The 15042-nt window shown below is 43.6% G+C and overlaps 1 protein-coding gene across 2 annotated transcripts in view; it reads right to left on the bottom strand.

Annotated features, from left to right (window-relative positions):
• The window catches only part of LOC120066401 (protein BANP-like), an 88273-nt gene that overhangs the window by 2227 nt on the left and 71004 nt on the right, over positions 1 to 15042 (bottom strand). For both annotated transcript variants that reach the window (XM_039017746.1, XM_039017747.1), the window contains exon 12: positions 14143 to 14286. In XM_039017746.1, coding sequence (XP_038873674.1) covers positions 14143 to 14286 — 144 coding nt within the window. The remainder of the gene's footprint in view (positions 1 to 14142; positions 14287 to 15042) is intronic.

The raw sequence follows: 15042 nt of genomic DNA, 5'->3' as shown, positions 1-15042 counted from the left end.
TTATTTGATATAGCTTGTGTAATGGAAACTATTGAATAAAGAGAGTGGGGATTTTTTTTTTGATAAATAAAGGAAAAACTAGAGCAATTCATCAAGAGCTCTTAGTTATAAATGCTCCCATATGTTCGGTAAAACAGATTAGAGCGAATCGCTCGTGTTCAACACTTTTTGTGTTGGAGTGGAAAAAGCGGTTGTGACCTTTCCCTGACCTTTGAACTGGAAAGGTGGCAACCCATCGGTAAGTACTGGCCATTTCAGGGGCGACCTTGCGCTTTACCTGACTGATAGTGTACATCTCCTTACAAGCCTACTGTGTATTTGATTTGCCCACTCTGTGATATTTGCAGCCTTTTAAAAAAAACGATTCATCTCCATCTATGAATTTGAGAGTTGTTAGCCTACATTTCTCCAATCCCAAACCCTCAGCTTTATTGCAAAACCAAGTAGCATTTGTGGCCACAGTTTTGTTGAATTTAGAAATAAGGAGTGGGACTTTGTTAAAAGACAATGGATTAGAGTTGTCTCACTTTAAGTAGCCTAACAGAACAGCATGTACAGTATCCTATATATTTCGGGCTGTTCAACTGTTGTATTCTCTCCCCTTCCTGGTCTATATGCCTTTGTTGAACACAAGATGCTTCATTTCATCTCTTGGGAGCAGGAAATTGGAGATTGATCAGGGCCCGGTCAACTTTGTTAATTTCTATCAAGCTGTCAGTGTACAATCAACCATTAGATTAAATAGTGAAGCTCTTTAAGAGCACAAAGTGTGCACAAACAACAGTCTGATTCCTGCAGAGAGAGAGAGAAAAATAGAGAGGTGAAATGGAACCAGAGTGCAGCTTGGGTGGCAATCATGTATACCTACGAGCCCTGAATTCTGATTGTCAGACCGTATAACACGGGTATGACAAAACATTTATTTTTACTGCTCTACATACGTTGGTAACCAGTTTATAATAGCAAAAAGGCACCTTGGGTGTTTGTGGCATATGGCCAATATACCACGGCTAAGGGCTGTATCCAGGCACTCCGCATTGCGTCATGCTTAAGAACAGTCCTTAGCCATCGTATATTGGCCATATACCACACCGCCTTATTGCTTAAATATATACACACTACCGTTCAAAAGTTTGGGGTCATTTAGAAATGTTCTTGTTTTTGAAAGAAAAGCATATTTTTGGTCCATTAAAACAACATCAAATTGATCAGAAATACAGTGTAGACATTGTTAATGTTTTAAATGACTATTGTAGCTGGAAACGGCAGATTTTTTAAATGGAATATATACATAGGCGAACAGAGGCCCATTTATCAGCAACCATCACTCCTGTGTTCCAATGGCACATTGTGTTAGCTAATCCAAGTTTATAATTTTAAAAGGCTAATTGATCATTAGAAAACCTTTTTGCAATTATGTTAGCACAGCTGAAAACTGTTGTTCTAATTAAAGAAGCAATAAAACTGGCCTTCTTTAGACTAGTTGAGTATCTGAAGCATCAGCATTTGTGGGTTCGATTACAGGCTCAAAATGGCCAGAAACAAAAACCTTTCTTCTGAAACTCATCAGTCTATTCTTGTTTTGAGAAATGAAAGCTAAGTCGGAAGTTTACCTACAGTTTACCTAAGTTTACCTACACTTAGGTTGGAGTCATTAAAAATTGTTTTTCAACCACTCCACAAATTTCTTGTTAATTAACAAACTATAGTTTTGGCAAGTTGGACAGGACACCTACTTTGTGCATGACACAAGTCATTTTTCCAACTATGGTTTACAGACAGATTATTTCACTTATAATTCACTGTATCACAATTCCAGTGGGTCAGAAGTTTACATACACTAAGTTGACTGTGCCTTTAAACAGCTTGGAAAATTCCAGAAAATGATGACATGGCTTTAGAAGCATCTGATAGGCTAATTGACACCATTTGAGTCAATTGGGGGTGTACCTGTGGATGTATTTCAAGGCCTACTGTCAAACTCAGTGCCTCTTTGCTTGACATCATGGGAAAATCTAAAGAAATCAGCCAAGACCTCAGAAGAAAAAAAATGTAGACCACCACAAGTCTGGTTCATCCTTGGGAGCAATTTACAAATGCCTGAAGGTACCACGTTCATCTGTACAAACAATAGTACGCAAGTATAAACACCATGGGACCACGGAGACATCATACCGCTCAGGAAGGAGACGCGTTCTGTCTCCTAGAGATGAACGTACTTTGGTGTGAAAAGTGCAAATCAATCCCAGAACAACAGCAAAGGACCATGTGAAGATGCTGGAGGAAACAGGTACAAAAATATCTATATCCACAGTAAAACGAGTCCTATATCGACATAACCTGAAAGGCCGCTCAGCAAGGAAGAAGCCACTGCTCCAAAACCGCCATAAAAAAGCCAGACTATGGTTTGCAACTGCACACGGGGACAAAGATCATACTTTTTGGAGAAATGTCCTCTGGTCTGATGAAACAAAAATAGAACTGTTTGGCCATAATGACCATCGTTATGTTTGAAGGAAAAAGGGGGAGGCTTGCAAGCCGAAGAACACCATCCCAACCGTGAAGCACGGGGGGGGGGGGGGGGGGGGGGGCAGCATCATGTTGTGGGGGTGCTTTGCTGCAGGAGGGACTGGTGCATTTCACAAAATAGATGGCATCATGAGGAGGAAAATGATGTGGATATATTGAAGCAACATCTCAAGACATCAGTCAGGAAGTTAAAGCTTGGTCGCAAATGGGTCTTCCAAATGGACAATGACCCCAAGGATACTTCCAAAGTTGTGGCAAAATGGCTTAAAGACAACAAAGTCTTGGAGTAGCCATCTCAAAGCCCTGACCTCAATCCTATAGAACATTTGTGGGCGGAACTGAAAAAGCGTGTGCGAGCAAGGAGGCCTACAAACCTGACTCAGTTACACCAGCTCTGTCAGGAGGAATGGGCCAAACTTAACCCAACTTATTGTGGGAAGCTTGTGGAAGGCTACCCAAAACGTTTGACCCAAGTTAAACAAAGGCAATGCTATCAAATACTAATTGAGTGTATGTAAACTTCTGACTCTCTGGGAATGTGATGAAAGAAATAAAAGCTGAAATAAATCATTCTCTCTACTATTATTCTGACATTTCACACTCTTAAAATAAAGTGGTGATCCTAACTGACCAAAGACAGGGAATTCTTACTAGGATTAAATGTCAAGAATTGTGAAAAACTGAGTTTAAATGTATTTGGCTAAGGTGTATGTAAACTTCCGACTTCAACTGTATATACAGTATATCACAAAAGTGAGTACACCCCTCACATTTTTTTTTAAATATTTGAGTATATCTTTTCATGTGACAACACTGAAGAAATGACACTTTGCTACAATGTAAAGTAGTGAGTGTACAGCTTGTATAACAGTGTAAATTTGCTGTCCCCTCAAAATAACTCAACACACAGCCATTAATGTCTAAACCTCTGGCAACAAAAGTGAGTACACCCCTAAGTGAAACTGTCCAAATTGGAAATGTCCAAATCACTTTTGTGATATATGATGATATCACAAACAAACCCCAGCCTGGTCAGGGAGGGAGAAATGAATCAATTTAGGATGTCCATTGTTCCAAGAGAGGAACGGGGGTACAGGTGGGACAAATTAGAGAGCTGACAGAGACACAAGTGGTGACCGAGGATGCCATACCTCATACAGCTACACTGAGCAAAAATATAAACACAACATGCAACAATTTCAAAGATTTTACTGAGTTACAGTCCATATAAGGAAATCAGTCAATTGAAATAAACTCATTAGGCCCTATTCTATGGATTTCACATAACTCCATACGGATATGCATCTGTTGATTACAGATACCTTAAAAAAACGGTAGGGGTGCGGATCAGAAAACCAGTCAGTATCTGGTGTAACCCCCATTTTCCTCATGCAGCGCAACACATCTCCTTTGCATAGAGTTGATCCGGCTGTTGATTGTGACCTGTGGAATGTTGTCCCACTCCTCTTCAATGGCTGTGCGAGGTTGCTGGATATTGGTGGGAAATGGAACACGTTGTCGTACACGTCGGTCCAGAGCATCCCAAACGTGCTCAATGGGTGACATGTCTGGTGAGTATGCAGGCCATGGAAGAACTGGGACATTTTCAGCCTCCAAGAATTGTGTACAGATCCTTGTGACATGGGGCCGTGCAGTATCATACTGAAACATGAGGTGATGGTGGCAGATGAATGGCACGACAATGGGCCTCAGGATCTCGTCACAGTATCTATGTGCATTCAAATTACCATATTCCCATCGCCACCATGGGGTACTCTGTTCACAACGTTGACATCAGCAAACCGCTCGCCCATACAAAGCCATACACACTGTCTGCCATCCGCCCGGTACGGTTGAAACAGGGATTCATCCGTGAAAAGCACACTTCTCTCGAAGGTGAGCATTTGCCCACTGAGTCAGTTACAACGTCGAACTGCAGTAAGGTCAAGAACCTGGTGAGGACGACTAGCACACAGATGAGCTTCCCTGAGACGGTTTCTGACAGAAATTCTTTGGTTGTGCAAACCCAGAATTTCATCAGCTATCCCACAGGTGAAGAAGCCGGATGTGGAGGTCCTGGGCTGGTCACACGTCTGCGGTTGAGAGGCCGGTTGGACGTACTACCAAATTCTCTAAAAACGATGTTGGAGGCGGGTTATGGTAGAGAAACTAACATTACATTTTCTGGCAACAGCTCTGGTGGACATTCCTACAGTCAGCATGCCAATTGCACACTCCCTCAAAACTTGAGACATCTGTGGCACTGTGTTGTGTAACAAAACTGCACATTTTAGTGGCCTTTTATTGTCCCCAGCACAAAGTGCACTTGTGTAATGAGCATGCTGTTTAACTTTTTAGGGATAGGGGGCAGTATTTTCCCTTTGGATGAATAGCGTGCCCAAATTGAAGTGCCTCCTACTCTGTCCCAGATGCTAATATATGCATATTATTATTACTATTGAATAGAAAACACTCTGAAGTTTCTAAAACTGTTTGAATTATGTCTGTGAGTATAACAGAACTCATATGGCAGACAAACTTCTGAACAGGAAGTGGAAATTCTGAGCCTGGTCGATATTCAACTCATCGCCTGTTCAAAACCCAGTAAGATATGGATATGTTTGCACTTCCTACGCCTTCCACTAGATGTCAACAGTCTGTAGAACGTTGAATGGAGCTTATACTGTGATGTGGGGCCGGATGAGAGGGGAATGAGTCAGTGGTCTGGCAGATTGCCAGTTCCTGGTCACGCGCATTCCACATAATATCGCCTTGCGTTCCATTACTTCTACAGACACGAAGGAATTCTCCGGTTGGAACGTTATTGGATATATATGATAACAACATCCTAAAGATTGATTCTCTACTTAGTTTGACCAGTTTATTCGACCTGTAATATAACTTTTTGAAGTTTTCGTCCGAGTTCGCCTGGACCTGCGCGAGCGTTTGGATATGTTTACTAAATGTGCTAGCAAAAGTAGCTACTTGTACATAAATACCGGACATTATCGAACAAAACAACAATTTATTGTCGAACTAGGATTCCTGGGAGTGCATTCTGAGGAAGATCAAAGGTAAGGGAATATTTATGATGTAATTTCGTATTTCTGTTGACTCCAACATGGCGGAGAAATGTTGTTATATCTGAGCGCCGTCTCAGATTATTGCATGGTGTGCTTTTTCCGTAAAGTTTTTTCATTAAGAACAAGTGTATCTTTAATTCTATGTAAAACATGTATCTTTCATCAAAGTTTGAGTATTTTGGTGTGGCTCTCTGCAATTTCTCCAGATATTTTGGAGCCATTTCTGAACATGGCGCCAATGTAAACTGAGATTTTTGGATATAAATATGCACATTATCGAACAAAACATACATGCATTGTGTAACATGATGTCCTATGAGTGTCATCTGATGAAGATCATCAAATGTTAGTGATTAATTTTATCTCTATTTCTGCTTTTTGTGAATCCTATCTTTGGCTGGGAAAATGGCTGTGTGTTTTTTGGACTTGGCGGTGATCTAACATAATCATATGTTGTGTTTTCGCTGTAAAGCATTTTTGAAATCAGACACGATGGGTAGATTAACAAGATGTTTATCTTTCATTTGCTGTATTGGACTTGTTAATGTGTGAAAGTTACATATTTAAAAAAAATATTTTTGAATTTCCCGCGCTGCCTTTTTAGCGGAATGTTGTGGGGGGGGTTCCGCTAGCGGAACGTGTGTCCTAGAAAGGTTAATCAGCTTCTTGATATGCCACCTGTCAGGTGGATGGATTATCTTGGTAAAGGAGAAATGCTCACTAACAGGGATGTAAACAAATTTGTGCACAACATTTGATAGAAATTGTATGAAACATGGGACCAACACTTTACATGTTGCGTTTATATTTTTGTTTAGTATAGTTGCCCAGAAGAGTGATAGGTTGTGGGGCAGGATACTCCCTGCACATGCCTGCATTTAGCCAGCAGAAAGTATACAATCACTCACTCTAAATGAACAAGACTCAAATTACTCCAACTCTGGGTAGGATTGGCACGTCTACAAACAGCCAAACAACAAATCAATTTTAAAGAGCCAAAGCTTTTTTTAGGGTCCTATTTTTTATAATGTTGCACAGCATGAAAACAATGCCTTTGATAAGCATGAGACAAACCAGCGATACCTATAAAACAAAACATGCGACTTCAGTGAAAAGTGAGCAAACCGAGCATGATGGAGGATGTGACATTTAACATGGTTTTAGAAAAACAGAGGAAAACTGAGTCTCCTTCATTTCTGGACGTGCCAAGCAGGCCACTTAAAGGAGGGCCTGCTGTGGGTGCATGTGCACCCTTCCTGCTTTCAACACATGGCTCCCAGTCTCCGAGCTCAACCATCAAGGGATTCAAAGCTAATCTAGTAATTATTACTTTCCTCTTTCTGACGCTGCGTCTGTGCATTTCACATTGTTAAATGACTGTTTACTAAACACCAGCTGTAGGACTGAAAGGATAAGGGCATTAGCTTTGAGTGAAAGCATTACAATAGGGAGAATAGCTGTGCGTTGAGTACATGTAAGCAGTTTGATGAAATTGCTAGGTATTACGCTGGTATTTCGATTTCAACATGTCAGTAATTATAAGGAGAAATATGGCAGCGCGCCGCATAGCCAGTCTTACTGGGAGACTGCACACTATATGTTTGTGTCATTTAAAGGGGAAGTGAGAGACTGACGATTCCATTCTCGGCTGGTGCTAAGGAGGCGCAAGTGTCAAAAGCACGTTAGTTTAATCAGGTAAAAAGTGGCGGGCTGGCCTTTTCCCGCCCTGACGTCAGGTTCGGCAATTTACCTGTCTAACAGGTGGGAGGGGTGGCAATATTTGAGGCGTGTCCTTAAAAACAAGTGGAAAAGTGACAATTGCTCTTAAAAACAAGCGCAAAAGACCCATAAAAAGCAGGTCTTAACAGTAACGTAGTTGATAATGGCATGGATTTTGACAACAGAAGCGCAGCCTACCCAGCCATGATTCGCAGTGCCCATTGAAGGAGAGATGTGTCGGTGAATCTCGTATTTAGAAACATAAAAACACGATTGGCTTCTCCCCATTTTTAATTCAATTTGATTGAAAACCAAGCATAGCCTAACCTCACCTTAATCAAGGCTGGTTTAGCATTGCATAGTTGCGTCTTTTTATACTGGCCATTAGCCAAAAGTAGCCTATGAATAAAGGGGTTTTAAATGGTCTACTGAGTGTGCTTTGAAATATTTTGCTCTCCATGCTTTTTCATTATTCATAATTCACATACCTGCATTTAGCTTGTTCAAGTAGGCTATCCATCCCCATTTTCAAAGAGTGCCCCTCCAAACTATTCAGTCCTCCTATAATGCCATATCAACGTCAGATTTTTTCTGAATCGGTCTCGCACATAGACAACGATACAATTGACAGAAGCCTAATATTTTGTAGACATGCGAATGTTATACATAAAGACATTTAGGCCTACGTGTGCGTGCACACAGTGCCATGGAACGAGAAGCGATTTATGATATCATGTTTCGGACCAAATCCTATTTAGAAATATTATTGTTGGTTTAAAAAATATATTTGTTTGTTTTTTAATCAAATTAATTTGAAAGATTCACAGTCCACGGGTTTATGGTAAGAAAGTACATGACTCGAATGCAATGCACATTCGTCTGCTATTTCTGGAGAAGTGAAAATACGACATGTAAGATGGTTCCTTGATATTTATAAACATTACATTTGCGTATAGCGATGAGTAGACATGCCCCCTTTCTCTATATTTTGGAGCGTTATCCGGCTCCTGTGAAAAGTTTGGATTGAAGTACAACCCTCTATAGTCTAAGATGCCATGTCTCTATTATATGCCAAGCTTATTTAAAATAAGTTGTCGTTGTGTTTTTATTAAATTTTTGGGCCTTTATCAATAGCCTAGTGAATTGACAACGCAATACATAAATACATAAAATAATGTAAAGACAACTTGAAGCAACCACATACGCTACATGACCAAAAGTATATTAGAGACCTGCTCGTCAAACATCTCATTCCAAAATCATGGGCATTAATATGGAGTTGGTCCCCCCTTTACTGCTATAACAGCCTCCACTCTTCTGGAAGGCTTTTCACTAGATGTTGGAACATTGCTGCAGGGACTTGTTTCCATTCAGCCACAAGAGCATTAGTGAGGTTGGGCACTGATGTTGGGCGATTAGGCCTGGCTCACAGTCGGCGTTCCAATTCTTCCCAAAGATGTTCAATGGGGCTGACGTCAGGGCTCTGTGCAGGCCAGTCAAGTTCTTCCACACCGAACTCGACAAACCATTTCTGTATGGACCTCACTTTGTGCACGGGACCTCACTTTGTGCACGGGGGCATTGTCATGCTGAAACAGGAAAGGCCCTTCCCCAAACTGTTGCCACAAAGTTGGAAGCACAGAATCATCTAGAATATCATTGTATGCTGTTCTTCACTGGAACTAAGGGTCCCAGCCCAAAGCATGAAAAACAGCCCCAGACCATTATTCCTCCTCCACCAAACTTTATAGTTGGCACTATGCATTCGGGCAGGTAGCGTTCTCGTGGCATCCTCCTAACCCAAATGCGTCCATCGGACTGCCAGATGGTGAAGTGTGATTCATCACTCCAGAGAACGCGTTTCCACTGTTCCAGAGTCCAATGGCATCGAGCTTTACACCCCTCCAGCACTTGGCATTGCGTATGGTGATCTTAGGCTTGTGTGCAGCTGCTCGGCAATGGAAACCCATTTCATTCTCCTGACGAACAGTTCTTGTGCTGACGTTGCTTCCAGGGGCAGTTTGGAACTCAGTAGTGAGTGTTGCAACCGAGGTCAGATGATTTTTACGCTCTCTACGCACTTCAGCACTCAGTGCTCCCGTCCGTTCTGGGAGCTTGTGTGGCCTACCACTTCGCGGCTGAGCCGTTGTTGCTCCTAGACGTTTCCACTTCACAATAACACAGTTCATTGGGGCAGCTCTAGCAGGGCAGACATTTGACAAACTGACTTGTTGGAAAGGTGGCATCTTCTTATTTGAATGGGTCTCCACATACTTTTGTATATATACACTGTATTTAGCCATGGGACATGTTCTGATTGGCCAGCAACTTGTTTATTCATCAAAACCCAGCCCTTTTGCGCCAGCTAGTACGACCATAATTCTGGTTCAGAAAATAGAAAAAAATTTGACACATCCCCGAACCTATAACGCTAATGCATTAGGTTTGTTTAAATAGAGCCCAGAATGTCCTGGTGTGAGGTATATTTAGAATCCAACCCTCTATACTTCTACCTCCCTCACCTCAACCACCCCCCAAACATATACTTCCGGCGCCGACAGAGATGGCCGCCTCGCTTGCGTTCCGAGGAAACTATGCAGTATTTTTTTTTTTTTTTACGTGTTATTTCTTACATTGTTACCCCAGGTAATCTTAGGTTTCATTACATACAGTCGGGAGGAACTACTGGATATAAGAGCAACGTCAACTCACCATCATTACGACCAGGAATATGACTTTCCCGAAGCGGATCCTGTGTTTTGCCTTCCACCCAGGACAATGGATCTGGTCCCAGCCGGCGAACCTAAACAACGTCGCCGTAAAAGGGGCAAACGAAGCGGTCTTCTGGTCAGGCTCCGTAGACGGGCGCATCGCGCACCACTCCCTAGCATACTACTCGCCAATGTCCAGTCTCTTGACAACAAGGTTGATGAAATCCGAGCAAGGGTTGCCTTCCAGAGAGACATCAGAGACTGTAACGTTCTTTGCTTCACGGAAACATGGCTCACTCGAGAGACGCTATCGGAGTCGGTGCAGCCAGCTGGTTTCTTCACGCATCGCGCCGACAGAAACAAGCATCTTTCTGGTAAGAAGAGGGGCGGGGGGGTATGCCTTATGATTAACGAGACGTGGTGTGATCATAACAACATACAGGAACTCAAGTCCTTCTGTTCACCTGACTTAGAATTCCTCACAATCAAATGTCGACCGCATTATCTACCAAGGGAATTCTCTTAGATTATAATCACAGCCGTATATATTCCCCCCCAAGCAGACACATCGATGGCCCTGAACGAACTTTATTTGACTCTATGTAAACTGGAAACCACATATCCTGAGGCTGCATTCATTGTAGCTGGGGATTTTAACAAGGCTAATCTGAAAACAAGACTCCCTAAATTCTATCAGCACATCGATTGCGCAACCAGGGCTGGTAAAACCCTGGATCATTGTTATTCTAACTTCAGCGACGCATATAAGGCCCTCCCCCGCCCTCCTTTCGGAAAAGCTGACCACGACTCCATTTTGTTGCTTCCAGCCTACAGACAGAAACAGAAACTGAAGGTCTGTTCAACGCTGGTCCGACCAATCTGATTCCACGCTTCAAGACTGCTTCGATCACGGGGATTGGGATATGTTCCGCATTGCGTCCAACAACAACATTGACGAATACGCTGATTCGGTGAGCGAGTTCATTAAAAAGTGCATCGGCGATGTCGTACCCACAGCAACTATAAAAACATTCCCAAACCAGAAACCGTGGATTGATGGCAGCCTTCGCGCGAAACTGAAAGCGCAAACCACTAATTTTAACCAGGGCAAGGTGACCGGAAACATGACCGAATACAAACAGTGTAGCTATTCCCTCAGCAAGGCAATCAAACAAGCTAAGCGTCAGTATAGAGACAAAGTAGAGTTGCAATTCAACGGCTCAGACACAAGAGGTATGTGGCAGGGTCTACAGTCAATCACGGATTACAAAAAGAAAACCAGCCCCGTCGCGGACCAGGATGTCTTGCTCCCAGACAGACTTAATAACTTCTTTGCTCGCTTGAGGACAATACAGTGCCACTGACACGGCCTGCTACCAAAACCTGCGGACTCTCCTTCACTGCAGCCGAAGTGAGTAAAACATTTAAACGTGTTAACCCTCGCAAGGCTGCAGGCCCAGACGGCATCCCCAGCCGCGTCCTCAGAGCATGCGCAAACCAGCTGGCTGGTGTGTTTACGGACATATTCAATCAATCCCAATCTGCTGTTCCCACATGCTTCAAGAGGGCCACCATTGTTCCTGTTCCCAAGAAAGCTAAGGTAACTGAGCTAAATGACTATCGCCTCGTAGCACTCACTTCCGTCATCATGAAGTGCTTTGAGAGACTAGTCAAGGACCATATCACCTCCACCCTACCTGACACCCTAGACCAACTCCAATTTGCTTACCGCCCCAATAGGTCCACAGACGACGCAATCACAACCACACTGCACACTGCCCTAACCCATCTGGACAAGAGGAATACCTATGTGAGAATGCTGTTCATCGACTACAGCTCAGCATTTAACACCTTAGTACCCTCCAAACTCGTCATCAAGCTTGAGACCCTGGGTCTCGACCCCGCCCTGTGCAACTGGGTACTGGACTTCCTGACGGGCCGCCCCCAGGTGGTGAGGGTAGGTAACAACATCTCCACCCCGCTGATCCTCAACACTGGGGCCCCACAAGTGTGCGTTCTGAGCCCTCTCCTGTACTCCCTGTTCACCCACAACTGCGTGGCCATGCACGCCTCCAACTCAATCATCAAGTTTGCGGACGACACTACAGTGGTAGGCTTGATTACCAACAACGACGAGACGGCCTACAGGGAGGAGGTGAGGGCCCTCGGAGTGTGGTGTCAGGAAAATAACCTCACAATAAACATCAACAAAACAAAGGAGATGATTGTGGACTTCAGGAAACAGCAGAGGGAGCACCCCCCCCATCCACATCGACGGGACAGTAGTGGAGAGGGTAGTAAGTTTTAAGTTCCTCGGCGTACAGATCACGGACAAACTGAATTGGTCCACCCACACAGACAACGTTGTGAAGAAGGCGCAGCAGCGCCTCTTCAACCTCAGGAGGCTGAAGAAATTCGGCTTGTCACCAAAAGTACTCACAAACTTCTACAGATACACAACCGAGAGCATCCTGTCGGGCTGTATCACCGCCTGGTACGGCAACTGCTCCGCCCACAACCGTAAGGCTCTCCAGAGGGTAGTGAGGTCTGCACAACGCATCACTGGGGGCAAACTACCTGCCCTCCAGGACACCTACACCACCCGATGTCACAGGAAGGCCATAAAGATCATCAAGGAAAACAACTACCCGAGACACTGCCTGTTCACCCCACTATCATCCAGAAGGCGAGGTCAGTACAGGTGCATCAAAGCAGGGACCGAGAGACTGAAAAACAGCTTCTATCTCAAGGCCATCAGACTGTTAAACAGCCACCACTAACATTGAGTGGTTGCTGCCAACATACTGACTCAACTCCAGCTCACTTTAATAATAGAATTGATGGAAATTGATCAAAAATGTATCACTAGCCACTTTAAACAATGCCACTTAATATAATGTATATACTGTACTCTATCATCTACTGCATCTTGCCATCTTTATGTAATACATGTATCACTAGCCACTTTAAACTATGCCACTTTTATGTTTACATACCCTACACTATTGATCTCATATGTATATACTGTACTTGATACCATCTACTGCATCTTGCCTATACCGTTCTGTGTGTATAAGGTAGTAGTTGTGGAATTGTTAGGTTAGATTACTCGTTGGTTATTACTGCATTGTCGGAACTAGAAGCACAAGCATTTCGCTACACTCGCATTAACATCTGCTAACCATGGGTATGTGACAAATAAAATTTGATTTGAACATCCCTAACACTTGACAAAATTCTCTGTCACATCTCATCTGAACCACCCCCTACACACAAAACCCATAACTATCAACCACCCACTCTAACCTCCCCTAACATCTGCAAACGCTTACTCCTTCCATCCATTTCCCCCTCACCTCCACAATATCCTACACTAATCCACCCCCCTCCCCCTCCACTCCAGACCCAGAACCTGTGATGGCTCCATCAGCCCCTCGCTCTCTCCTGATGTCTGAGAACACCAGTGTAAACCGCCCGCCGCTCTGCCTTTGATACTCTATAATGGCACCATCGGGGAATGATTAATGATCTCCTGGGGGATGGATGGATAGAGAGAGAGTGTGAGAGAGGCTATTTATTATGCTTTGTTTAAAAAAACAAAATGCATTGTGTAGTGCGATTGGTGTAGATTAGTGTTGAGGACCTGTTTCACCTCACCGCAAGGGAGCTGTGTTCACTCCCTTGGAATGCTCACAGTCGACCGGGCTGGCTGACTGATCTCCGTACAGCTCTGTAAAGTGTAAACTTAATGTGTTATTTAAAAAAAAAATTATATAGCTGCATTAATATTGCTGGACCCCAGGAAGAGTAGCTGCTGCCTTGGCAGTGGGGATCCTTAATAAATACAAATGTAGCCTCTCTGGGTGAGCCCACAGATATGGCCTGGGCTGGGGAGATACATCTCACAGGTACGTACAGAATAGCATAGAAAATAGACAATTATATACACCATGTATGTTTGAAGTCTACTCTACTGGATGTATGTAAATGGCACAGGTGTGTCTCAGGAGTTTGAGCGAACATTAAGTCGGAACCGTAGCTGAGATGCAAAAGAGAGGCCGTCAGGCCCGCCAGACTCAACGACCGGTTGTGATCCTCACCTGTGCAGTAGCGGTGTGGTCGTTGACTTGGGCCAGTTGGACATACTGCACCTGTATGTCACTGGCCTGTAGAGGGGAGCCCTCCACTGCTGTGGCCCCCCCGTCAGCTGACGCCACCGCTATCAGCTGGGCCCCACGCAGCACCTGACCAGGGGGAGGAGAGTGAGGGGGGGGAAGGAGAGTGAGGGAGGGAGGGAAATGATTAATATAAAATGGAATTTGAAAAATGCTCAATTGGAGTAAATATTTATTATCACAATGGCAAGACTATGATTTGTCTAATTAATCACAAAACTATGATTAATATAACTGCAAGAAAAATATTGCCTCTGGTAAGAGCTTGTGCAAGGGTCAGCCGATGTGTCTGTTTGTACATCAAACATGGCTTCAAACTTTAACACACACACAACCCCTAGCTTTCTCTCCGATGATATCACATCATCATCATCATGAGAGAGCAGCCACTATGGTTTTGAAGACGTCTGCTTAGCATTACAGTGCCCACAATGGCACCCTATTATTACCTTTATAGTGTACTGCCATAGTGCACTACTTTTGACCAGAGCCCTATGTAGAGAACAGGATGCCATTGTTAGCTGCCTCTGCCAACTAGCTAATGCTTTGAATCAAGAGTTTACTGCCAGGATTTGGATCTGCTCTCTAACTCACTGACTGGCTACACTTCCCTGAAGAGAGGCCAATTAACAACAAACAGCAGACAGAAGTATTTATGCCCGATCTGATGTGTGTTTACATTCTTTCATTAGACACAGCTATCAGTGTGTAACAAGCACAGGCTAGCGCACCGGGACACACACAGATCACTGAACATGTCACTCTCATTGCCACCTGAGATAGAGAGATGGAAAAAGAAAAAGAGGAGAGAGAAAGAGAGAAACA

This window comes from Salvelinus namaycush, chromosome 21, assembly GCF_016432855.1.
Source record: "Salvelinus namaycush isolate Seneca chromosome 21, SaNama_1.0, whole genome shotgun sequence".
Taxonomy (NCBI): domain Eukaryota; kingdom Metazoa; phylum Chordata; class Actinopteri; order Salmoniformes; family Salmonidae; genus Salvelinus; species Salvelinus namaycush.
The sequence above is the reverse complement of the archived record's forward strand: the minus strand, read 5'-3'. Positions and strand labels throughout refer to the sequence as shown.